This window comes from Amphiura filiformis, chromosome 5 (genome assembly GCF_039555335.1).
Source record: "Amphiura filiformis chromosome 5, Afil_fr2py, whole genome shotgun sequence".
NCBI classification, from domain to species: domain Eukaryota; kingdom Metazoa; phylum Echinodermata; class Ophiuroidea; order Amphilepidida; family Amphiuridae; genus Amphiura; species Amphiura filiformis.
This window is the reverse complement of record NC_092632.1, coordinates 29,914,413-29,941,905: the sequence shown is the minus strand read 5'-3', so window position 1 is coordinate 29,941,905 and position 27,493 is coordinate 29,914,413. Positions and strand designations below refer to the sequence as shown.

The 27,493-nt window shown below is 35.5% G+C and overlaps 1 protein-coding gene across 1 annotated transcript; it reads left to right on the top strand.

The window, feature by feature from the left end:
* Nucleotides 1-369: 369 nt before the first annotated feature.
* LOC140152943 (sodium-dependent multivitamin transporter-like) lies at nt 370-17,629 on the top strand. Its single transcript, XM_072175494.1, has 15 exons — nt 370-772; nt 2,149-2,368; nt 2,932-3,049; nt 4,620-4,687; nt 5,149-5,303; nt 5,951-6,091; nt 6,306-6,391; nt 8,865-8,912; nt 9,698-9,765; nt 10,061-10,149; nt 10,546-10,685; nt 11,457-11,610; nt 12,073-12,178; nt 12,437-12,576; nt 15,357-17,629. The coding sequence occupies exons 1-15, from the start codon at nt 642-644 to the stop codon at nt 15,430-15,432; spliced, it is 1,740 nt and encodes a 579-aa protein (XP_072031595.1). The 5' UTR covers nt 370-641; the 3' UTR covers nt 15,433-17,629.
* The last annotated feature ends 9,864 nt before the right edge of the window (nt 17,630-27,493 follow it).

Here is a 27,493-nt window from a genome sequence, read left to right as displayed (position 1 = left end):
ACGCATGCGTGACCAAATTTTTTTCAAACACCCCCTAAACGAGTTTGACCCTACCAGCAAATTTAGCCCCTTAATAAGGTAATTCACTGTAGAATTTACCCCCTAATGAGTTTTTGGCTGGTGAAAATGCAACAAATGTACCCTTTTTGGACTCATAATTTAACAAAAATTTGAAAAGGTACCCTAAACAAGTTGTCCAGTTTCAGAAAACTACCCTTATTCTTGAAAATCACTGTTTTTTAGACCCTAAACGCGTCACGCGCGTAACTTGCCTTGCCTTAAAAAAAACATCCCCCTTTTACTTGTTTTTTTTGTCACGCATGCGTACAGACCATTTATGTGAGTGATCCCCCCGGGGCTGTCCTCAACATCGGTATAGGCCGTTAGTAAGGAGTACCCAATCTCATTACATCAGCACGCAGTACAGGCTAACTTTCAGGCTAAACATTCAACTTTGCGCTTCGCTCTTATGGAATCCGTAAACTCTATTACAGCTTTGTCAACTGAATTAAATGCAGACCTACTATTATTTAGTCAAGGTCACATTTACTACGAGTAGCCTGAAGGTTCCTTGGTGCTTCACTATAATTATTCTTCATACAGTAAAGCAAAGCTGAGCTGAACCTCTGTAGACTAATACGATGGCAAATGCGAATGGCACGCATCCACTAGGTGCAGCTGATTATGCCGTGTTTTCTGTTTTTCTGGGTGTTGCAGCTATTACTGGTATTTATCATGGCCTCGCTAAAGGAGGACAGCGAACTATATCACGGTATGGATAGTATTTGAGTACTAAATTTATTTGTATATATATGTATATGTAAGCTTCCCAAGAAAGGGAACAAACCAAATGATCGATCGATGACGTCCTATAAACGAAACTAGGAGGGGGTAAAAATACTCGATTACGTCTGTACAAAAACATCGGACTGATGAATGGCTCATAATTATGTTTTTTTTTTTAAATTGCATAACCATTTTTGGAAAATATTAACTAATAAATAAGTCTATTATTGCAACTATCAACATGTTTCTCATTAAGTTGTACCATTTAGGCGCGTAAGCGACGACGTCAGCTTAATATCACCCAGAATTGCCATCCATATATCTTCCTTTTATCCCTATAAATATGTTTTGCGCAGAAATAGGGTAAATTTGCACAATTTTGCGCGTTTCGTACGCATTGGCTAGGTAATACCATCCATATTCCAAATTTTGGGGCAAATTTACACTGAGAGAAGATATTACATGTATATCCTCACAATTGCGATCCTTACTAATTTGGGGCATTGTTTTTTAATTTGCCGATGAAGAAAAATGACTTTACCTGGAAAATGCGCTGAGAGCACACAAATTGGGCAATTTTAATACTGAAATGGGACATCATGATGAGGACAATTGTAGCCTAAAACCAGGTCAAAAGTTTTATTAGTTTAATAATGAACCGTAAGGATGTCCACCTGTAAAATAAATGGTGCTGGTCCATGAGATCGGAATGCAATCAGCCAGCGTGTCAGCGGGACGATTGGGAAATATTACACTTCTGAGTCTGTCTGTCCCTGGATACCACTTACGCAAAACAGAGTTCTACAGAAATTCAATGGGTATAAGACAGAAATCAGCAAACTGATCTGAATTTCATATTGCTAAATATTCAAAGGAATGATTATTATGACTTGTATACAGTAAAAATATCAGTATAATAGTTACCATGGGTAGCGCAAACCGGTGTAAATAGGGACAGGAAGTGCATAAATTTGAAAAAATTTCGGGGCTGTACAATAATTATGAGCCCTGGTGGCGGGGAAGAAATTTTTGTCCTGCCAAAAGTGGGGTGCAAGCAAATTTGGGCTAACTGAGAGGAAGGGCAAGCGATTTTTGATATACATTCATGGGGCGCCTTTTAAATAGAACGCTCTAAGAAGAATACTATATATTTCATCTTGTCAAAACCAAAAGTTATTTACTGACCTGACAGTTTCGACCATCTTGGGTGATGGCTATCTTCAGAGTGATGTTTTTCTCTCCAACTCCAACTCTAAGAAGAGCATTGCTTCAGTCCGACACTTTGAAAGTGAGTATTAAACGAGGTCTTTTGGACCACACTACAATTAATGAAGTTTTATATTAAATTTATCGGTTTTTTAGATACCTGCTCGCGGATAGAGGAGTTTTCACTCTTCCAGTGGCGATGACTCTGCTAGTTTCCTTTGTATCCCCAGTACTTCTTTTGGGCGTCCCTGCTGAAGTATATGTCCACGGTGGTGTTATTATCAACAGCATCTTTGGTAATTTCATCTTATATCCTATAATGGCATTTATTTTCGTACCAGTGTACTATGACTGTAAGCTGACAAGCGCATACGAAGTAAGTTTATCGACGTTATACATACTTTTGATATGCTCTAAAAATAATTTAAAAAATATTATGAACTTCTGAAGTTGATAATGAACTTGGTTTAAAATGTTTTACCCTTTGCAACCGAGGCTCAACTGGCCTCATCAGGACTCAAGTGTGTCTCCGCATGAAGCAACCGATTAAACATCAAACAAACCAGGGATAAGGGCGTGCAGCGTTTTGTAACATATGTAATCTCCCCAGTATCTTTTAAGCACAGATGTTTAATTCTCATTGCACGGATTTTTAATCTCACTGCACGAACGTGCCAGCAGGGACGTTAGAATAGCCCTGAACCAAACACACAATTCTTGCGAGAGTCAAACAAACGAAGTTGTTTGCCTTCATCTAATATTATCAATTGTGAAGCAATACTTGCCTCGTGCTCCATAAAACTAAAAATCTTCTTATTGTGAAATAACATTGGACTACACGTATATAAATATTGTTGTTGTAACGTAAAGCTGTTTTAGTATTTAATTTTTTGTTGATTTTAATGGCGGCCTAATTTTCTTACAATTTGTTTGCTACAGTACTTGGACAGACGATATAATTTTGTGTTGCGTATTATAGGAGCATGTATTTACATCTTCCAGACTTGTTGTTATATGGCAATCGTCACTTATGCGCCTTCACTAGCAATTGAAGCAGGTAAGCCTATAAGCAGGTAAGCCTATCGTCGACAAATAAACCTGTTTTTGAAATATTATTGTTCACCGACCAGTCGGGATTGTATATCGGAAGTTTTAAATTGGAATTTTCAAAATGTTCACTTCGATGGGAGAGGGGGGAATGTGCATCCCATGAACTGTGACGCCTACGCAATTGGGCCCACTGGGCCTAATAAAAATCCTGCTCCAGCGCGATATATTCAAAATTGTTTTCACCTATTGCTATGGTAGTTAATCCGATTAGTACATCACTTCGTCAGCGTATTGGTAAATCATATGAGCCCTGGATGATCGTAATGATTTGTGAATGTGTTTTTTCGTTTCATGTGAAATTGAATTATCATGATTAAAATTTTACTCGCTGATGAACTTCTTGTCGCCAGGAAACTGTAAAAATTGAATATAAAGTTGCAGTTAAATTTTATTGTTAACGAATTTTCTTTTTGTAAGCCCCGTTAACTTTTTGTCATAAAATACCAGGTGGTCATCGTTATGGTTTGTGATTCTTATATCAAATCATCGTTTCATATGAATTAAATTGAAAGACATGATCATAATTATTAGCTACTGTCAGAAAAATCTTAACGAACTTTCTCCCCCCCCCCCCCCCATTCATTAGGCGGATGCGCTTTATATATCGTTAGCTTTGGATATTTAATTGTTTTCTTTATTTTCGACCTAACTTACCCGGGTGGAAAATCAATAAAATAAGTAAATGTCCAAAACTAACGTCAAATAGGGCGCCTCCACCTAATAAACTTTGTGCCGCATCATTTAACATACCAGGTGATGGTCGTTATTATTTATGTATTATAAACCGCCGTTTTATGATTATGCCGAATGGAACCTCCTGCCACAAAATATGGGTGCTCGGACTTTTTGCTCTCTCTCTCTGAAGATGTAAGGGCATACTCCAAATATTCGACACAATAAATACCTCCTGCCACAAAATATGGGTGCTCGGACTTTTTGCTCTCTCTCTGAAGATGTAAGGGCATACTCCAAATATTCTACACAATAAATATTCGTTATTCAATTCAATCTATTTTGATTAATTTTTTTCTTCTGACGAATCGAATGTTTGTTGACGAATAACCGAATTAAAATATATATCATCAAGTCAACGCCAGGAAGAGTATTTAGTAGAGAGGAACTAAGCCGGGGAATTAAGGTACTGGGATGATAACTTTGTATTAATAGCCAAATTTGCCGAAAAATTCCAAAATTGGGCAAGTTTACGTAATTTTGAACAGAAATAATCAAAAAATAGTTTAATCTTGAGCCTCTTTTTCGTTAAAATTATTTTGGAGGTTTGTTTTCGGAATCCCAGCCCCACACTCAATACAAAATTAATTGCCCGGGGGCATCAACGTCATTAAATGGCCTTTATTAGCAGTATTATTTTCTCTGGATTTCTAAGATTAAGAATGGAGACAAATCTGACTCAAGATTGAAATATCCGATCTAATAGTTTAGAACTGATTAGATTGATTTTTAATCTACGGAATTTGCATAGTTCATATTTTAAACAAACTCGATTTTCTTTTCAGTTACCGGTTTCGCCTTTTGGAAGAGTATCTTGATAACAGGAATAGTATGCATATTCTACACTGCTATGGTGAGTTTTAAAAACAGGTGTTTTATCTGTGTTTCTTGTCAAAGGAAAAGAACTCACCAGAAAAACACAGTCTGACCTCTAACGGTTAACGGTAGGTCTTGATTATTCAGACTATGCATACTACCGAAATGGTATAGTCAAGATAAATTATGATTAGTTATCAGTGTCTAAACTTTCATTGTATAATAAACATACAAACTTTTTATGCTGTATTTGATCATGCCGCAGCTGTTATGCTAATTATATGCATCACAGCTGCGGCATAATCACATACGATGAGCATAACAGCTGCGGCATATTCACATACAACATAGAATGGTGTTTTTTTTCCCAAAATAATATGAAGCCGTATATTGCCGAATCGTCTTAGGAAAGAGGAAATAATCACATATGTGTACTATAACTCATGATAATATTAATTGATTAAAATTTTTCCTTTTTGTTACCTGTCATGTCTGTAGGGCGGCTTAAAGGCAGTGATATGGACTGATGTTATTATGTTTTTTGTGATGTTTGGTACTACCATCATGGTGCTTATTATGGGAAGTATAAGAGCAGGCGGCTTTTCCTATGTATGGCAGTTCAATAAAGAACATGGACGATTAAATCTAGGATAGTAAGTACTGAAATAAAGTTGAATAATTATATATTCGTACATTTCTAATCGGCAACAAAATGGCAAATAATTCACAACTTACATGACATTACGATGGTACATTTGTTTTGTTTTATTTCTTCTTTTGTCTGGGTTACTCAATCAGTGTCTATCCTTTGCTTATGTCCTCTGCTAATTAACTGTTTGTAACTTTACGTTTAATACGTTACGAAGATTCAACGTTGCGTAAAATATGATGATAGCGATTACATGCTGTTCACAACTTAGTCACGTGAAGTTGGAGTTGGCACATACTGCTCACAACATTACGCATGTACGTGAAGTTGGGATGGTTTGATGAGACAGGTGTTCTGTTCAATTCCTAGTACATCAATACTGTATTAATTGCAAATCTAATTGCTCCATTACATTCACACCACGAACCCCCTCTGACAGTAAATGAAATTTGTCCAGCGCGGTTTCACGAGGTTTCACCGTACTTGGAACGTTTAATAACAGAAACAGATAATATTTTTAATAGAGATGACAATGTGGAGATAATGACTTGATTTTGTAAATTGTACGTTTCATTAAATATTATGTTTTTACAAGCGTGCTCGTTATTATAACCTTTGATGTTATTAAATCATAAAATTGTATTGTTTCAGTTGCCCAATAGATGTCACTGAGCGAATAACCTTACCAAACGCTATCGCTCAATCTGCTTTTGTGAAAATGTCTTTATGGGCAGTCAGTCAGACAGGTGTTCAACGATTCTTGGCTGCAAAAAGTAAAAAACAAGCACAAATGTACGTATCCTAATTCTTATGTTATTTACAAAAACATATTATTGTTAATGTTCTTGTATACGCATTCTAATGAAAACCTGAGCGGCACATGCCTGTATGCATATCCGAGATGCATATTACCCCCTAACCCACCACGGGGGTTGAAAATATATATCCACAGCTGAATAAAAATACTTTTTCAATAATTTTTCTTTCAATTATTTTTTCAACCCAGATCGGCATTATTGAATTTACCTTTTTTTGGATTAATTTTTCTGTTGGCGTGTTTTGAAGGATTGGTGTTGTACGCATTTTATCATGGTAAGTGTTTAACAATAATCATGATAATGGTTTATATAGATGTATTGTTGTATATTTATATCACTAATCAAAGTGAAATAAGAAAAGAAGTATTGCTCAATAGACTTTTACGTATTCGCAATGCGGAATAGAGGGTTTCAACAGGTAGGTGCAGGACACGATTATACTCTTTGGTGATCTTTAAATTTACAAAATATTAATATCTGTAACAAATATTTGTTAAATTTAAATTTAAAAAATGAAAAAGTTTAACACACTACCCTAAAAATCCGCTCTTTTCCGTGCAACTCGTTAATAGGCACATTATGCTAATTTTGTTACGATATATGCATGCATAACTCGCCAGGACAACTTCTGCTCTAATATTTTGGTCCTGAAGAAGACGGAGCTTATATCCCAAAGCAATCCCATTAAAATCTCGAAACTGTAAAAGTACCGTATTTTCACAATTATTTCTTGTTTACTTAGAGGGTGATTCAAATTGAAATCAAAACTTATGTTTGTTACGAAATCTAGACGGAATCCGCTGTAAATGAAAATATCATTGACAAAAGCAGATTCTGAACGTCTAAATTTAAAAAAGAATTGTTGTATTTGCCTAAACTAAGCCCGAGTTACACTTATTTGAATAAAACCAACTATTTTTGTAGCTGCACACGGTTGCACTTACTAGTTTAGTGTATTGTAGTGTATTGATTGGTGTGGCGGTATATTCAAATGCAAAATCCACAGTGCTGCAGTTTATATGGGTACCTACTATAACCATGATAACTCTTATAACTCGTGTCATTCATAGTGTTCCGGATGGTCCGACTAAAACCTGCTTGAAAAATGTTGCGAAGGGGGTTGGGTCTTGAGCCGCTGGTCTTTGGGTCTTTTGCAACGCATGCCTAACTCTAGCAATGGTTACTTATGATCTAGCAGTTCAAGGTCTTCCAGACCCTGAAGCTTCAGACTGCCGGATCATTAGAGCGCATGATTCGAAGCTTGCCTACATTCTTATACTGCTTACTTACATGTACTTGATATCCGATCAGCTGGGTAAACTGAAAACGAAAGAGACGATGATCTTCACGCGGACTCCAGGTGTCATGAAACTTTGTCACGATAATTGAAGTGCCATATTGCCCTTGGCTCGTTTCTTTGCGTGCAGTGCAATATGGTGAAATTGAAATTAAAAAAGAACTCTTTTGGTCATAATGTAGCCGGTTAGGCATTATTGATCAAAGCCACTCCTGTCACACAACTTTATTTTGCATTTGAATATTGCGCTATACCAATCATGATCATGACTATTGTACATTCTTGGGAAAAAATACCTTGTGTCGCTACAAAAAATGGGTGGTTTTGTTCCAATTAGTAAACTCGGGTTTGCAGTAAGCAACTTAGACTATGCCATAGTCTATTTTTGATAAATAAAAGCATGTTAATCATGATGAAAGCATTCAGTTGAAATCGAAATTATACTGATATTTAATACATCAAAAAATACTAGTATAAAATTGTTATGAAAAAGTTAATATAGGCCTAATTATATTAGTGACAGTAAAAGTAAAGTGGCTTATATTATTGAATGCAACATATCATAATGTCATAATTGTATTGGCACTTCAGTACTGAACAATTCTGATTTTAGAATCTGCCAGTTTATTAATCGCGAAATTCCAGGTTAAAATAGACTATGGACATTCAATTAAAAACGTGATTTTGAACAGGCAAAGTCCCTAACACTCACACTGTCAATCATACTTGTTTATCAATCAAATTTAACCGCAAGCAAATACAAGACGCGCTCATTGACTTACTGACGCGTTCATGCAATTACACAACACAAAGGCGGCGTAGGCCACATACTTGTGTACCATGTAGTTATTAATGGTAATGACAGGTACCCGGAGGATTTAAACCATAACGAGATCTGGGCGACCAATCACAAGCCAGATCCATTTAAAGATGCATTACATCATCGCCAATTTTAGTAGGCCAGATTTCCGACAATCTCATCCATAGAAGCTCATAGACAGCCGTGTTAATCATGTAAACCGCAATCCAATGTCAGTAGTCCACTTGGGAAGCTAACAAACAGAGGGAGTAGGGTGACTGAAAAGATCAGATGTGAAAATCTATCAATTGTGCACACATTAATTAAATCAGAGTTTTAAGCTTAAATACAATATCCAGAGTATGCACAATGGGCAAGTGGACTACAGGGGTAGTCTATAAGCAACTATAACAATCTTTTTATTAATTTAGATGTTCAGGATCTGCTCTTTTCAATAATATTTTCATTCACAGCGGATTCCTTAGATTTCATACAAAAGCGCCACAAACATGAGTTTACTTCATTTTGAATCACCATGTATAGTTTATATTCTAAGGATTTATGTATATCGTTGTACTTCTTCTCTCATCTGTATGTTAATTAATTAATAATTTTGTGCAATTTTATTTCCTCTCTATTTGATTTATGTAGGTGATATTTCCTCAATTTACTCATTCCCAAATTCTACAGACGGTCCAGGTAAAAGAACATTACGAGATTTTACATAGTGCGATATACGTATGATGCATGCACCACTCAGTTAAGTTTGATTTGGTATCATAGTGATTTGGGGGACTATGGTAGTATGACCTATAAATGGGTTCATCTCAAGTTTGGTAGTGACGTAGGTGCGTATTTCGCTCACCGCAATATCAAATCGCGCGCGAAAGGTTAAACGCCCCAAGTGTACTTGCGCGCGTATATGGGCGGTTTGTTGGTACGCTTGCAGCGCAACCGCGAAGTAGCATTGACGTCACTACCAAACTTATTTAGAAAAAATAAAGCTGACACACTGAAGAATGGCATGGGTTCTATAAAAGAGATCCCAGGACCCAGGGCTTGATATATGACGTGTCATTTCCGCCCCATGTGCATTCTTGTTTTCAGGAGAGGGAAAACGCCCAAATCTTTAATTTTGATACATTATTGACCTTAACTCAAGAACCACAAGACCTAAGGATATATAAATGCGATTATTTGCTTCCTTGACTGATTTCCTATACGATCAATGTATTAATATACCGTAAAGAAGATCATGATCACAGTACTTTATTGATCAAAAATCTACTCTCCCCAGCTGACTCATCAGCTCTGTTAGTAGAGCATTGGGTCTGTAAACAAAAGGTCTCAGGTTCGAATTCTGAATGGTCAGTTAAATATTTTTCAATGGCTATATCATTCGTGTTGTGTGCATGTGGTGAGAAGTTAAAATCCAATTATATTATAAAGATAATCACATATCAATATATTTTCGTACCTTACAGAATTTGACAGCGGCAGTATGTTGGAACCATTACGAAGACAACCGCCAAATTATACATCGCCGGATCAGGTTGGTTTGTCATTAGCTTAATTTGTTCATATTTTAACCCGTTTCATGCGGCAAAACGTTTAGTTCTAATGAGGCAAACTTATTCCTCTATGAAATTTTTTACACCCATTATCACTACCAGGTTTTTTTTTATGTAAATGGTTTTTATTAGTTTTTATTATCTATTTATTATCTTGTAATATAATTTGTAATAGAACATTATTTGTGATGATGCTTTTTTTAAATATAATTTGTACAAAAAACGGTAATTTAGTTTTAGCATAACTGTTAATAAACTATATTTGTTTTGTTCAAGATTTTGATTTATTTCATCAGTCAAGAATTTGGCAATCTTCCGGGATATCAAGGACTTTTTATAGCATGTCTCTTTGCTGGATCATTAAGGTAGTGTAACATAAAGTTATTTTACAAGTTAATAGCAAAACAAGCGATTAAAAGAGAAATCAGCACTTAGTGAAATAGTGAAATACCATTTTATTACCAAAGGAGCACAGACAGGCTTCCATGTCAACTGCATGCGCCATCTCTGCAAGAAATGAATCACAAAAGAAAGAACAGACTTCCCACAAAACGCGGAGAAGGCACACTAACCGAAGCATAGATACCTGTCACGCAGGAGTAATTAAAAAACTCAGTGGGCATAATAATTATACAGAACAGTCATGTAAAGCATTAAAAACAAGGATGCTCAATATTTCGGAACATAATTAATGTTTTGATTAAGTAAAAGCAGTCAAGTTTGAGAACTGACAGTGATACCAAATTATTTTCATCCCACAGCACAGTTTCATCTGGTTTGAATGGTTTGAGCGCGGTAACATTAGTCGACATCATTCGACCATTTAGAAAATGGAGACATAAAGATCAAGCTGATATCAAGAGCCAGGAGGAATATGACACAAGACTAAGTAAAATTCTTAGTAAGTGCCAGCCTTGGGTGTCATCGTGTGTTAATCAGTTAATACAGCATTTAGTAAATTGACAGGGTATATATAATCAGAAATCTATTTTAAAATAAAACTATCCCTCCCGGTTGTTTAATGGCATGTTAAAACTATAGTCATTTTTAAGTAAAGGTGAACACTGATGGCGCTATTTATCTTAAATTTTGTTTTTATCTTTACAAAAGGTAGACACTGATATTTGACATTAAAATATCAGAAAAAGAGTAACAAATAGCAAGGAAATTTTCCAAAAACTTTTTATCATGAAATGTAAGGAATAACATATACTATTATGTTAAAAAAGTAGAAAAAGATTAATAAGTTGATGAAGAAACAAAATGCTATGTTAAAAATAACTAGAAATTATGTGTATAATATACTAGTGTGATAGCTGTTGGTATTGTCCAGATCTGGAATTGATCATTATACATGTTTTGTTAGAAAACTTAAAAATTAAAATTATCACATCAAACAACCTTTCCCTTTTAGCTAATATATCTGGAATTGGTCATTTGACTTATTTTCAACTGCTTCTACTTTCACTAATAGGATAGCATGCGCAGTATTTCCAAGTATGTGGTCAATTTCTTGCTGCCTTTTATAGTCCCATAGGACCCAGGTGTATTTTAATGCTAATTAAAACAAACACGATGCCCATTGAAAGTCATATTATCCAATTTCTTTATAACATACAAAGTTACACAATTCATTGTATATTTTCCTTTCTCATTTTCCTGATTTATATAGCTTTTATTTATGGTGTTGTCGGTCTTGGTCTGGCATTTTTAGCCAGTAAATTGGGCACGTTGTTGAAAATGGCATTTTCTCTGTTTGGTGCTTTGGGTGGGCCACTGATTGGAGCTTTTCTACTTGGGATGTTATGGCAACGAACAAATACAAGGTATTAATATTGGCTTCTGTATTATGTAATTAACTTTATTAAAAACGTTCCCTATTTAAGGGGGATCAAACTTCATTCACAATTTATTCACGAATAATGGCTGTATGGTTTCAAGTTTATAACTAATATTAGGCTGTTGTCAACCGCAGTAAGTGATACCTGTAATGGCTCTCATGAATGAAAATGATGGCTCTGAAAAGAGCTGTGTAATACACACCGTTCTTTGTAACCGTAGCTCTGAAATCAATTTTAGATTGATTTGAAAGTATGTAAATCATAAGTGTGGCGGACTCTTTGCACAATTGCAGAATTTTCAGTGACTGGGGTTTTTTTTTGGGGGGACTTGAGCAAAGCCCAATATTGGGGCATGGTACCGTTACCTTCGTATTACCGCCATATGCAATGCAAGCAATTATGTTAACTTTGAAGTTACATGTATACGATTTGTCTATTCAAATGCAGAGGTATACTAATGGGGGTTATAGTAGGAGCTTTATTGGGACTAGTGATGTGCGTTGGTAATTTCAATCATCAGGATAATCTTGAAGATTCCTTCGGATTATTCCAGGTAATTATTTTACAACTGCATTCTATACGTTTCTCGACGATTGTCATTTATCAAAATGTATTAATTCTTTGTTTTCACTAAACAGTGCCCATTCTCTACTCCCTGCACAGCTTTATCCCCACTTTACGACAGTCTCTAATAAAAAGAAATTCAAGAAAGGTCTCTAACACTTTTGGTATATTGTATGACTGCACATTATAATGATAGTTTGGTAATGCCTAAGACACTTTTGTCTACAAACAACTTTATTTTCCGCAGGTTTCGTTCTATTGGTATGGTCTTTTTACGTTGCTTGTTACTACTGCCATAGCTGTACCGGCAAGCGAGATTATAAGGCATTTCTCGCCAGCAGAACGAGATAAACAAGTAGATCCTGTTCTATTGCTGTCCTATGTCAGGTATTTAAAAATTTACACTATAAATATTTTATCCCTTTTGTAACGTATCGTTTTCAGTATGATCTGTTTTTAAAAAGTTTTACGGTGATATCAATCAATCAGTCAATAGACATTATTTACATAATGAATTTAAAGATCATATACAGCCTGTCGCCAAAAAAATTATGCAAGTGAAAAGCGCCCTCTTTGTCAATTAGAAAATACCATTATGACATGATTCTTACATCAACGTTAAGGGCGCAGTCTTAGCTCTCAAATGCCGTTTGTTCTGTTCAGGTTGCCTGTTTCAATTACGAGATATGTTTATTTAAAAGCGAAAGGGTAAAATCACAATTGTGCCACTTTTACTAGGGAAGAGAGCTGTACATGTAAATTAATTCATTAACCGATAATGTGCAATATTTGTTTGTCTTTTAACATGTCTTAAATATTTACCATGATAAAATCATTGACATGCACATTTATTTAATTTTACAGCAGAATGTGAAATATTTATTTATCTTTTAATCTGTTTTAAGTGGAAAAAGAGAAAAAAATTGTATTGTGTAATATTGATTCTTTTGATTTCACGATGGAACTCTTGATAAACTTGATGCTATCACTGATTTACATGTAAAGCCCTCTTCAGTAGTAAAAGTGGCACAATTGTGATTTTACCCTTTCGGCGGTAACTAAACATCTCTCGAGATTAGAACAAGCAAACTGAACAGAACAAACGGCCTTGTCGTTAATGCAAGCAACATGTCACAACGGTATTTTCTAATTGACAAAGAGGGCGCCTTTCACTTGCACAATTATTTTTGAGACAGGCTGTACAAGACAACTACTCGTCAGATGAGGCCTTTAGGGATTGAAATAAATACAAAATCAGTACTTCAAAAAGAGTTAACGTACCGCACAAAATCAAACGTACATAAATATTGTTCTTAAGGGCTATTCAACAAATACATATTTCTAACCAAACCACAACCATGGTTGTATTATCCAAACTTAGGCCCAATGGCCCACTGTAGACTGTAGACTTGCATACAAATTTGTACGCGACAATCTCACTTCACCATTCGCTCTTTTCTTCACTGAGAACAATTTCCTTGTCTGTTCCACCAGGGATGCTGATGAGACAATATTCTGACATATCTGACGTATTTTAACCAAAACGCAACTTGTCGAAGGATGTCCACATAAATCTCATCTCTAGCAATAGACATTACAATTTTACATTGCCTACATTACATTTCCCTGAAATTCCCCATATTATAATGTGATCAATATCACATTGTGACATCTGGAATTCCCCAGAACAAATATTGACTTGGCTGATACTTGAGTATTGTACACAACTGGATTTTAGCATGATCTCATAGGGATTCCCGCATTACATGATAAGAGAATTTCCGAAACTCTAAAATGCAACTCTAACTCTAAATCGAACTCTAAAATGTAACTCTAACTCTAAAATGCAACTCTAACTCTAAATCAAACTCTAAAATGTAACTCGAACTCGAACTCATAAAAAGTAAACGCTCTTTCAAAAAACGTCTCTATAGTTCTGAATGAAATCAAAATAATATGATAATTGTTTTTGGCCCCCACACATGTATGGGGCTTATGTTATCATCCAGATGGTTGCCTGTTTGTTTGTTTGTTTGGCTGCCTGTTTCTTCATGTTCTTTGTTTGGCTGTCCGGGCGGAAGCAGATTCATTAATCCAATGAGCAGCTCAAACGCAATGACCGATCAACTTGGTATGATGATAGGATATGGTGTCCTGATGTGCTGTATCGTTTCGTGTCATGTTATCTGCATATTTATGAATATTAATGAGCTGATTTGCATATTTTACCTACATTTTCATTAATACACTCTGAAACTTAAACGCAAAAACCGATCAACTTCATTATTATGTTTTCATGGTTATTAGGAGTTAAGAAAGCCTAATAATGATAATATTGGATGGCTTATTTGGCATGATACCATAACATATCGGATTCATCATACAAATATCGAACTCGCCGTTGGCTCGTCCGATATTTTTACGACTCATCCGATATGTTATGGTATCATGCTCAGCCATCCAATATTATATCAAACTTGGTTTGGTGATTTGATATGCTGGCCTGACGTGCTGTATACTTCTGTGTTATTTGTGTATTTATGAATATTAATGAGCTGCTTTGCATATTTTGCCTACATTTTCATTAATCCACTTTGCAACTTAAACGCAATGACCAATCAAATTCGCAATTGGTTTAGTGATTGGATATGGTAGCCCGATGTGCTGTATACTTTTGTGTCATTTTATTTGTGCATTTATGAATATTAATGAGCGGATTTGCATATTTTGCCTACATTTTCATTAATCCACTTTGCAACTTAAATGCAATGACCAATCAAATTCAAACTTGGTTTGGTGATTGGATATGGTAGCCTGATGTGCTGTATAGTTTTGTGTCATGTTATTTCCATATTCTGAATATTCATGAGCTGATTTGCATATTTTGTCTACATTTTCATTAATCCACTCTGCAGCTTAAACGCAATAACCAATCAACTCTAAACTTGGTATGGGGATTGGATATGATAGCTTGATGTGCTGTATTGTTTTGTGTCATGTTATTTGCATATTTATGAATATTTATGAGCTGATGTGCATATTGCACATTTTATTTGTAAGTACAAGCCTTGTTTATCACCTATGTGTGGGGGCCACCTTAATTACGAACCGCGTAATTCTAGTTGTTTATATTGATGTTAACAATAATACTCTCTGAATTCTTCCAGACCGAAACAATACCAAACAGTAGGAAAAGAGGCAGAACGTGACGAAATGAAGACTAATACGGAAGAGAAGAAATAATATGAAAATATTGTATTCAGTGCAGGACATAGTATCCAAACATGTTAGTAAATGGCAGCTTCAGGGAGGAATTTATTGGTTAGACTTGGATCAGGCCCGACACATTTCAATCACTGTCGATCGGTTTTGGAGGACAACATGGCGATATATGCATGACGACCTCCAGCAGCCAGTAGTATAAAAAATATCGGACTAATGCTATGAACATATCTTTTCCATTCAAGTTAGTAAAACGCATGTCTAAATGTATTTGATAAAATTACATTGGAAACTCGTAAACACAAAATCTGTTAACACAAAATATGACGACATTTTTGAGTCCCAAGCCTACCTTATACATTATTATGACCTGTGGACACAAAATCATGTCATCACAAACATAAATTCAAGGCCCTGACCATTTTGTGTTAACGTGGTTCCATTGTACTAGTATACCTTTATTACTAAGTACGTTATTATTTTAATTACGCATTCTCTGTAAATTTTGTGTCCATAATTATTATTAAATTTTATTTGCATTTATATGTGTTTGACTTCTTAAATGGTGCGACTGTGGAGTTGCTGCGGCCTGATCGATGGTACAATTTGTTACGCTGTCTTGATTCTGATTATAGCCAAACAGAAGTTGTCTCTGTGCGGCCAATTAGTCTACCTCGCCGCCAGTAAGTGAGCGAGTAGTAAATTAGCCTGTAGGGACCATTTCAAGGTCACATGAGCTCATGAATATTAATGAGGCGGAGGGGCTAATTAGCATATATGAATATGAATGAGGTGGGCGTGGCTAATCGTTAAAACAAATTCCCCCCCCCCCAAAAAAGAAAGTTTTCAACTACAAAAAATACCGACATTTTGAAAAGGTCAACCGATAAACCGCCATTTTGAAAAGGTCAGCCCGCCATTTTGAATCGACGTTAATATTTAGGGACGTGATTGACTGATGCTGAAACCAACCATTGATTGATGATGACACCAACCACTGATGATGACCCCAACCATTGATGATGACACCAACCATTGTTGGCGGATTGCGGACTGATGTAGAATCAGAGGCAGAAGCACCCGGTGCTTCCTGGTTGCTTGTTTTGCAACCAGGTTGGTTGCTTGTTGTGCAACCATGCCTCGCCTGGTTGCTTGTTGTGCAACCATGCCTCGCCTGGTTGCTTGTTGTGCAACCAAGTTTGGTTGCTTGTGTTGCAACCATGGTTACCTGATAGCTTGTTGGACTGCAACTAGGTTGGTTGCTTGTTGTGCAGCCGATGCTTCACCTGGCTGCTTGTTTGTGCAACCATCGACACCAATGTTAAATGTTGAGCAGCCATGCTTCACTAGAAAACCAGATACAGCTACAGGGTAATTACATACAGCTAAATTTGATTGATTGATTGATTGATTGATTGATTGATTGATTGATTGATTGATTGATTGATTGATTGATTGACGCTGACACCAACCATTGATTGATGATGACACCAACCGTTGTTGAATACGCAACCATTGATGATGACACCAACCAGACCATTGTTGGCGGATTGCGGACGTGTTTTTTTTGTTGTGTGTGTGTGTGGTATCTTGGATGGCTGGCGAAGATGAGGATTGGAGTCGCTAATTAGGAAAGAGCTGGATGCACCAACAGTAATTGAGAATTGGAGGAGCACAACATGTGGGTGAGTGCATAATGTTCAATCAATCAATGTATATGCCTAAAGCAGTTGTAAATGAAACAGTAAGTGAAAAAAATGTGGTAATGCATTGAGCTAGTTAACTGTAATGTGTCATTGCTATCAGCAGTAGATGGCAAATAAAAATTCCTTTAAAAAGGAAATGGGCGTACCAAAGGAAATTGTCAATGATGTGGTTTTACCAATGTGATATAAGTATTGGGAGCACGTGGAAAGAATGACAATGTTCGAATAATTATGTATGATTACATTGAAACAACTTTATTGAAACATACAGAAGACGGAGTACACGATAGTAAATTTGTGACATAAGTAAGAATGCAGCCTATAGACTTTAAATAGACACTTTTTTAATCATGCACTTGAACGCGTTTATACGGATATGTAAGAAATGACTATGTTACTTTTGTGACTCCACAAATGAGTTTTGACTTGATTATATGACGTGTCGTGTGTTGAGTTTGGTTGGTGAGTATTGTACTAAGATATAGTTAAAAGTGGACAAAGTACAACAGAGCATGACAATTGGAATAACATTTAGATACTATAACGCATTGGAGTGTTATCTCGTTTATGTTGTTGATAAAAACACATCAAAATGTTTATATCGGCAAGAGGAACGCGTTGTTGATAACAATGAATAAACATTTCAACGCGTTATAGTGTTTTTCAATATGTTAATCCAATAATTGTTTAGATATGTAGCTCTGTCTTACTCGGTCGGATTTTAACTGAATCCTGTAACAATAATCACCAATCAATCCCTACACATGGCATGTAATAATGATGGGGGAGTTACAGGGGGAAGAATGTGAGTTGTAACATATCCGTATAAATTTGTTTGAGTGTTAAAAAATTGTTAATTTTTTTCTTAGAGTGTACATAATTCTACGGATGGTAAGATTAAACTACACTGCAAAATTCCTGGCGACAGAGTGACTACATCGCACTGGAACTCTGAAGTCACTACCGCCGTCACTCCCGAATAACCTACCCTATGGTGGTCGACAGAGTCACTACAGGAGAGTGACTACATCGGAAACAAGGCAGTTGGGTATTATGCAGCAGTGTCATCACGTAGTGACTACAACTGCTAGCCTCCGATGTGTTACCTGCTCGATGCCGCATCGGCGACTCATGATGTACACCACCGACTAGATTCCGACAGTGGTCCACATCTTGTAGTCACATCAAAGTGACTTCCGTAGCCAGTGCCCCATGCGTCGCCTGCTCGGTGCTCAGTCGGCGAACTTCAAGGTGACTACGCTGCCGAAAGGTCGTTGACCGAACCCTGTTATGAGTTCGAACACTCTGGGGACGCGCGCGTATATCTACCAAATACGCGCTGATGGTGACAAATACGCGTATCATGCTTGTTTACTGCTCATGAATGGAAGGAGTTGGTTTTATAATTAATTGATTGATGCATGCTGTACAGTGGGTCTGTGGTCCTACTGCCGTCTTTGTTTTTGTTTTGTTTTTATCGTGCTTTTGCATTCTTTATCATTTACATTTCAACTGTGAGACTTCCGATTCATTTTGTTTCATTTATTTATTGTTCTCTTTTATAATATTTTAATTCTTTTCGTGCTGCCTGCTTTAATAACCTCATCAACTGTGTGTTTTATTTGCAGTTCTTGTTCTTGGTTTATTTGTTTGTTTGTTTCACTTCAAACATTTTTATTTTGTTTATTTGTTTGCTTGTTTTCCCACAAAACTTATATCATTGCTTCAGTGGTTAGATGACATGTTTTGCTATCAAATTATGCCTATTTTTTCATATTTTGCATGATAACGTTATATAGGCCTATTGAAACTTTTTTTATATTTAAGACGAATTGTGTTTTTTAAAGTTTTAAAAGAGATATTAATTTTCAGCCGAAGTTCGCAAAGTATGCCTATTATAGGCCTAGCATTTTCAATTTATACATTTTGATTTGCCAAAACTTTACTTATTTTGAAGCAAGAATTTTTCTGTTATATTTAAAATTGATTTATAGGCCTAGCATGCATTTTATTTTACTTCTTGTCACTTTCCTGAAAGGTCTACTGCAAATACTTTTACTGCCGTAAGTTTATGCAAAACTTTGGCTTGTGCTATTTTCTTTTTCCGTTTTTCAAAATGGTGTTTTTATAGGCCTATATTCAGTTTGATTTGTTTTTCATGATGATATTTTTTACGTTATCAAAGTAGGCCTATGCCTATAAATCGGTGTCACATCAATATAGGCCTGTTGCAATGTTTGTTTGAAATTGTCTTATTTTTTATCACGCAAATATTAATGCTTATTATGAATTATTATTGTTATAATTATTTATTTATTTTACACATTTAATATTTTAATTCATCAATAGGCCTACATGCTTCTTATAATATTCCTACTTTTAACTTCTTTATTTGCAATTTTTTTGAAAAAGTTGTTTTCTTTCGAAGTGTTTCTTAGTTTCTTCCATTCTTCGTTTATTGGTTTCTTCCTGTTTATTTATCTCTTAACTTTTTATTTATTTAGGTATTCAAATAACCACCAATTAACAAAAATGTATTTTATTCATCATATTAGTTTATTGAATTATACTTTGTTTACTGATCATGTTTATTTCTTTTACTAACACATTTATTTTAGTCATCTAATATTTCCCTTATTTTTAAAGTCCAGTTTGCAATTTCCCCTCCCTAATCCCCTAAAAAAACAAGAAATTAAGAATATTATTTGAATAAATCAAGAGAATATAAAAAATATGGTAATAAAAGCAAAACCGGCAACCCAAAACGCCGATACTGAGCACCCAGGCCCATTCGCGTAGTCACACCGGTGTGACTCTCCTGCGAAGTCACCGCGCCGCGAAGTCACTCTGTAGAAACCTAGGAGGCTGGCTACCCGGCTATTTCGGACCGGCGATATGGAAAACCGAGGTGTAGTTTCCGATGGAGTGACATTCTGGTGACATCGGCGTCACACAGATAAGAATCTTGCAGTGTATGCTTATGATGATTATATTTAGTGCATTTATACTGTATACCCAGTAAACACAAAAACGTTTTTGAAACGTTTTAAATAAGTTATATTTTTGGGTTTTGGTTTAGGTAAAAACGTTTTAATAACATTAAAATGTCGGGTTATATAAAGGTCATGAAATCGTTTAAAACGTTTTGTATGAAAACACACTGCAACAATATTTTTTAAATGTTTTCGAAATGTCATTGTAAGCTATTTTTGCAAACATTTTTGGCCAAATATTTTGTGAACACTTAAATAACATTATGTTAAAACATTTGCACCCATCAAACACAGAAATGTTCTTAAAATGTTTTTTACAAAACGTTTTAATAACATTTAAATGTCGGGTTATATAGAGGTCGTGAAAACATTTTAAACACGTTATTGTGAATATTTTGGGCAAACATTTTAATAATTTACAAAAGAGTATGTGTGAAATATTCACATGTTGCTACATTATAAAAATAAAGGAAATGTGGGGTTGAACATGCTTTGTCCGATGTGATTCATTAATTTACGAGACATTAAGGGAACAAACCAAAAGATCGATGACGTCCTATAAACGTAAGTAGTTTCGTTTGTCAGTCGACCCCCTCCCTCCCTGCCAGAAACGTAATGATGAAATGTTGAAAATGTAATATAGTAGTTTGACTCCCTCCCCCCTAAACGTCATCGGTCTTTGGGTTTGTTTTGAAAGCCGAAAACGATATTTGGAACATGACGTTATCAGTGTGTTATCATTATCTAAGATTATATTGTTACTCTAAAGTATGATGTTCCAATGTGGATAAGACATCCAGCTGAAAATAATCCAATCATCGTTTTTTCAAATTGGTGATTTTTAGGGTATTGTTTGTAGAAACAACGTGCCAAATTGAAATACTAATATACAGTCATGATAAGTGATACAAACATTGATTAATCTAGCTATAAAGATGGGTTTTTATATCTTTGCGTGTCATAAGATGTTGTGATAAAATACACTTTATAAATTATAATAATAGGTGGGAATTGACAAATCCTATCTTGCGTTTTGTTTTGAAATAGATACTTTCACCAACGGTTAGAAAAGGTTGCTAGAAAATGTTTAAATATCTTGTTATATAAAGGGTAAACAAAACCATCTCATCTTAGATTCGTTGGCCTCTGTTTTTCTAGGACATCCCAATAAATAGCATATTATTACTCCGCCCTTCACCTAGTCAGCGTTAAGGTTTAGGCGCAGAGATACCCGTATCAGTCAGCCCTTCAGATAGTCGCCTCAGATAGTCCCGGAGACACCCCTATAATTAGCATATCGTTAAATCACTCCGCCTTTCAACTAATCAGCGTTGAGGTTTTCATTTCTGATTACGCCCCGCAGAATAATTAGCATATCATTAGATTGCTCAGTGCCTTCACAGGTACCAATGACATGCATGTTCGCAAAGTATACGTTACATTTACAATCACGATAAATAACGAAGTTCCAATCCACTTATTTGGGAGAAAAACCTTGACACAAATCTGGCAATTGTACTGTGCAAATATTTATGGCTGCTTCCGACCATAATATTTCTTTGCAACATCCGCTATGGGTCAAAAGTAATTCTAGTATTTCCAATAATTATTACTTATATCAGAAGATCATCGTGAGGTACGGTGTCTAGCTTGTATGTAATGGATCGTTAATTTTATAGTGAGTAATTAGTATAAAAAATACTCCATCGGAACTGCATCGCACAATATCACTTGCGTCGTTTCAGACTACAAAAATTGTGACGAAAGTTTCATCTCATACTATACGCCATTAAAGGTCAAAAGTGACAATCGAATGGTGCGTACACGCTGTGTAGCGTGTACGCCCAAAAATGCTGAAAATGATACCATGTTAATTAGCTTGTTTGCATAGTCAAGATACATTAAATTGGAAACAAAGCAGCCTCTTTAAGTTTACCAGTATCCAAATTTATGATATATGATATAACATTAACATGTACACGTTTGATATCTATAGCTCTAGGGTGCACACCTGTAAAACGGAATTCCGATACTTTTCGGGCAAAGTGGCATGTTAAAGCCATATTATAACATTTGCTGAGAAGAACGCCCTCAAAAAAAATTTAATTCAGGTTTTTACACGATTGTAATGTACTTTAGTAAACAAAGATTCTCTGCAAAAATCAAGACTTTAGGTGCTGTAGTTTTGTCAAAATCCGCGTTTTTGAATAAACCGCCGGAACCGTCGTTTTATTATTACGATAGAAATATTAGTCGAACGCGTATGTGTTGTTCATCACACACCCCTACGTACACGGCGTGCGGGACAAACACACACGCCAGAGGATCGTACTGTATTACAACCGCCGGAGTAACATGCATTGGCGCTAGTAGTAAATTCCAATTTTCTATGCTTTACCTCAACGTGTTCGGTCAAAATTAAAAGGGAACATATCTGACAGTAGAAGCTAACATTTTATGGAAAATAAATACTTATCTATTTTTACAGAAATGTTATAATATGGCTTTAATTACCATGTTTACAGAAATACAGAAAAGATTTAAAACAAGCAATTGGAGCCGGATTCATATTTAATCCTCATTTTCAACTTTTCAAAGTCAAAATATGAGCTCAACACGGGGTAAAACATTGCCTTATTATATAACTATAAAATAAGAGCCTTCTGTTTTCATTGATGCTGCAATACAATAATAATCTATCATTGGCATTTACCATAGATAACTACTATTACAAGTTACCAAATACCCAGCAAACGCAAAAATATCAAAACATTTTAATAACATTTAAATATCGGGTTGTATAAAGGTCATAAAACATTTTAAAAAATATGTTTTAGGGCCTATATGAAAAAACAATGCAACAACATTTTTAAAATATTGTCAAAATGTTGTTGCAAAATGTTTTGGCAAACATTTATGCAAAATATTTTGACACATTTAATAACATTTCAAAAATGTTTTTAAAATGTTATTAAAACGTTTTATACCCTTTGTATAACCCGACATTTAAACGTTTTCTGTAAAACATTTTTGTGTTTTTGTTTTCTTTTATCATATTTATGTAGCATGACAAGCATAACCTACCAATAACACTGCCCAACACAGTTTTTGGTGACTTTGGTTTGAGAGTTGTTTTTAGGTAATTTTGGGTCGCTGATTTCAAATATAGCATTAGTTTTTGCATATCACGTCAAATTTTCACTCTATGACTATAAATCATGTAGAAATATACAAGATTCCATGTGTTTCAGAGCTCCATTATGTGGTGCAAAGCATCATGGGAAGGTATGATTGTCTGCTATTAAGCTGTATTTATCAGTCATCATGTATCATGTACAATATTTTTAAGACAAAGGCAAAAAGTATAACTCATCCTGTCCTTGCTTATTAAACATATGTGTTCTAAATAGTAATTCATGAAATTTCACCATTTGTCATAGAAAAAAAAACTTGACCTGATAGGGAAAAACTGATGCCATATTTGAAATCAGCGACCCCAAATTAGTTAAAAACAACTCTTAAATCCAAGTCACCAGAAAAAAGGTTAAATTTTGTTGGCCAGTGTAATCTTACCATAGCGCTACACAAAAAATAACCGCCTTCTGTTTTCATCTATGTAGCATAATATACCGTGCATACAAGTACCATTACTATTTACCAATATATAAACACTATGTTCTACAAAATGATTTTCCACAGTTACATTACTTTTAGTTTTAAATAAACAACTTTTGCTTTGATCTATTAGGCTTAAAAACCGTGGAATATTTGTGTAATTTAGATTTACATGCATGTAGATAAAACAATCAGTATTATTTTACGAATATAAAGAGATAATTACTAATTAACAAATCCAACCACCGGTGTTTTTTGTTTGTTTTGTTTTTTGTTTTGTTTTTTAGATATTTTTAGGATAATGGATATTTCACAAATGCCATAAAGCTGCACTACAATTACAATAGGCAAATATAATAATAATAACACAATGCCATATACAACTACCAATATTTTACCAATAAAATCGTTAATGATTTTTCAACATTGTACAACACAATTTCAAACATAATAATTATAAAAACATAATAACAACCATGCTCACCTTCATGCTAAACAATCATGTCCTACCAACATAATGTTTCCACAAGTGACAAGTACAACTACCATTAACTTGTTTACAAAAGGTCACTTCTTGCTTTCAAATATAATGTTTACCTCCTAATTATTTTATTTACCTTTTCCACTAAAAAACATTGGTTACTTCATTCCGTTTTTAATAAGCTTTTTTTAAATCATTTAGATGTTTGAATTGGCTATGTCAGCAGATTCATTTGACAACAATTCTTCCTGGCGATCTTGAACATGACTGTGCACCTCCTGAGTAGTAGAAATATTTTGCAGTTCTGTGTCTTTGCTACCAAATGTCTGTCGCCGATTCGATTGATCAGGCGCAGCTTCTTTTTGATTCTCAGCTAACGACTTGCGTTTCTGTTTACGACGATTGCTGATAATACCCGCAATAGTGTACAGATATGGGTTGATCGCAGAATTTATGGGCAAAATAACTGTAACCGACCATGCAAATACTGAAGGAGGCAACGTCAGTACACTAAATTGCACCAGAATCCCGAGCAAAATAATCGGGGCCCAACAAAAAAAGTCGGTGAGGACTATGGCAGCAACTTTGAAAGTCATTCTGATCTGTTCTTTCATATCCTTGTTTAAACCTACGCGTTTCGATGACTCGAAAACAAATCGCACAATCTCCACATAGCACAGCAGAATGACGAAGTAGCAGACGCCGTTCAGACCAAGGAACACTACTGTTGCGTAATACAAACCAGGAGCACGACCGAGAGATTGAGATTTGACTATGTATTTTTCAAAAAAGTAATTGGCATTTTCCGGGTAAACCGGTTCTATGGATATATTTTTTGAGAACTGTTCAATTTGAGCCAGGGGAAGGCCGATACACACGTGAGAGTTATCATAGAATTTATAATTTTCCCCCGCTAAAATGGAGGGAACCATTCCCAATCCTAAGGAAATCAACCAAAGAAATAAAACTATTGTAACCGATGATTTCTTTCTTAACTTGATACGGGAGAAAGGAAATCGGATGTTCATGAATCTGTCAATGCTTATCAATGTCACAAAGAAAACGGAAGCTTCACTCGATATTATTGACATTGCTCCAGTAATTCTGCACGTAATACCTGATCTCCAAGTTTCAGCTTGCATCGGAAAATATCCACCAAAATAAATATCTGCAGATCCGATTATTAGCATATAGATGCCCATGAGTAAGTCAGATATTGCCAGGTTGCTAAGCAAGAAGGTTTGAACTGTGTTCTTTTCATTTTTCTTTCGGCTCAAAACAAACAAATTTCCACCTAAAGCATTTAAACCAATAAGCCACATCATCGCCACCAACACTCTATCAGACAATAATCTATCGCATGTCAGATACGGGGATCGCACATCTATGGCACTACAATTAATGTCACTTGCTACATAACACTCGCAAATTTCTGTTTGGCTTACAACTATTTCTACCTGTTTTGGGAGGCCAATAAATGTATTCTTGTCTATTAGAGTCAATCTGTTTTCTCGTAGTCCGAGAAAAGCAAGTTCAGTTAAACCGTTAATATTTGGAATACTTGTCAATTGGTTGCCAGATAATTCCAGTAAACGGAGGTTTGTATTGTCTTGAAATAGATGCGTATCTAATACACGAAGCTGATTGAAATCCAGAAATAGGATTTGCAAGTATCTCAACCCAGCAAATATTCTGTGATCTAAATCGTTTAAATGATTGACACGCAATTGAAGATATGTCAATTGGTCCAGTTTCCAGAATAAATCAAAACTCAACGTTACGAACATGTTTTTTTGTAACTCTAGAACCTGCAGGCTGGGTAAGTCGTGAAATATTGTACTATCTAATGATGTCAGTTCATTGCTATAGAGAAATAGATCAGCCAGGTTATGCAGACCACGAAACAGTTGCTTTGGTAGATGTTGCAACATGTTCGTATCCAGACGCAGTAAAGTCAGTTTACTAGTCTCATTAAATAAATCCTCATCTAATGAGGTTATTTGATTTGCATAGAGGTACAGGATTTCAAGGTGTATCAATCTATTCAACAACCCTCTAGGCAAAAGTGTCAACTTGTTCCTATATAGAGACAGGTAAGTAAGCTTAGTGTTTGCTTTTAAAAAATCGTCATCCAATGCAGTGATCGGATTTTCATAAAGACGTAACTGTTCAAGGTTTGCCAAACCTTTGAACAACATATTTGGTAATTTATTTGTCAACTTGTTACGACCTAGAGACAGGGAAATAAGCTTATTGTTTGCGTCAAACAAATCCTCATCTACAGAAATGATATGATTGTTAAAGAGACGCAACTCTCTAAGATTTGCCAAACCTTTGAATAACGTATTTGGCAATTTCTCTATTTTGTTAGAAGAAAGCTTTAAGTAACTAAGATTGACTAAATCATCAAACAAGTGCGCATCTAGAATTGCCAACTGATTGCCACTGAGGGACATTTTTGTGAGAGTTTTCAAACCTATAAAAGCTTGAGAGTGTATTCTAGATAATCTGCAATTGCTGATATCAAGTTGGTCTAAACGTTTCAGAGTCACAAAGGCATTTTCAGATATCTCTACTATAGGCTGTGCTGCTAGATCTAATGTAATGACATTATCGGGATAAATTATCAGAGATGTCTGACCCCGTGTCTGACTTGAATTGATGTTGTCATCATGACAATTATATTCCACATATCTATTACCAAATGTGACATTACAATTAGTTGGAAACTCAAACGAACAAATATCATCAGAGAATATATAACATGATACAGTACGATTGAATTCATTCGTGGGACAAAGGCTTTTCGTACTTACTCCAGGAACCGCTCGCGTTTGTTTGTTATCGGAATGTTCTTGTTTGCACACAGGCATGATCTGATTTATTGATGTATCGCTGATGAGGATACTCCCATTACCCTGCACAGACAGTTGAAGTTTTGCGTGCGAAAACGCGATAAAGCAAGGTTCATCTGTTGCAATAACTTCATACTTGTTTTCGCAATTCAGTAGATCACCTTGTTTCTCTACATACATAAATGTATCAGCAGGCATTCGATGAGGTATCTGTATCATAGTTCCTCTTCCATCAGATGTTGTCAACTCTACATTGCAAATTTCGTATGTATTACCAGTATATCGAGTGGTGTTTTGTCCATCATTGTTGTCCATCGTGAGAAGGCATGACTCGGAGCTATTAGCAGCAGTGATATTCCAAAGAGGAACAACCTGTAAATTTGCACTGACATGCAACTCCCGGTCACGGATTAGCAAAACTACAAATACAGT

Excerpts from the sequence above, each read along its gene's own strand:
- LOC140152943 (XM_072175494.1), top strand. The coding sequence starts at position 642 with ATGGCAAATGCGAATGGCACGCATCCACTAGGTGCAGCTGATTATGCC. Across the intron at positions 773-2,148 it reads GGACAGCGAACTATATCACG|ATACCTGCTCGCGGATAGAG; the intron begins GTATGGATAGTA and ends TCGGTTTTTTAG. Across the intron at positions 8,913-9,697 it reads AAATTCTACAGACGGTCCAG|AATTTGACAGCGGCAGTATG; the intron begins GTAAAAGAACAT and ends CGTACCTTACAG.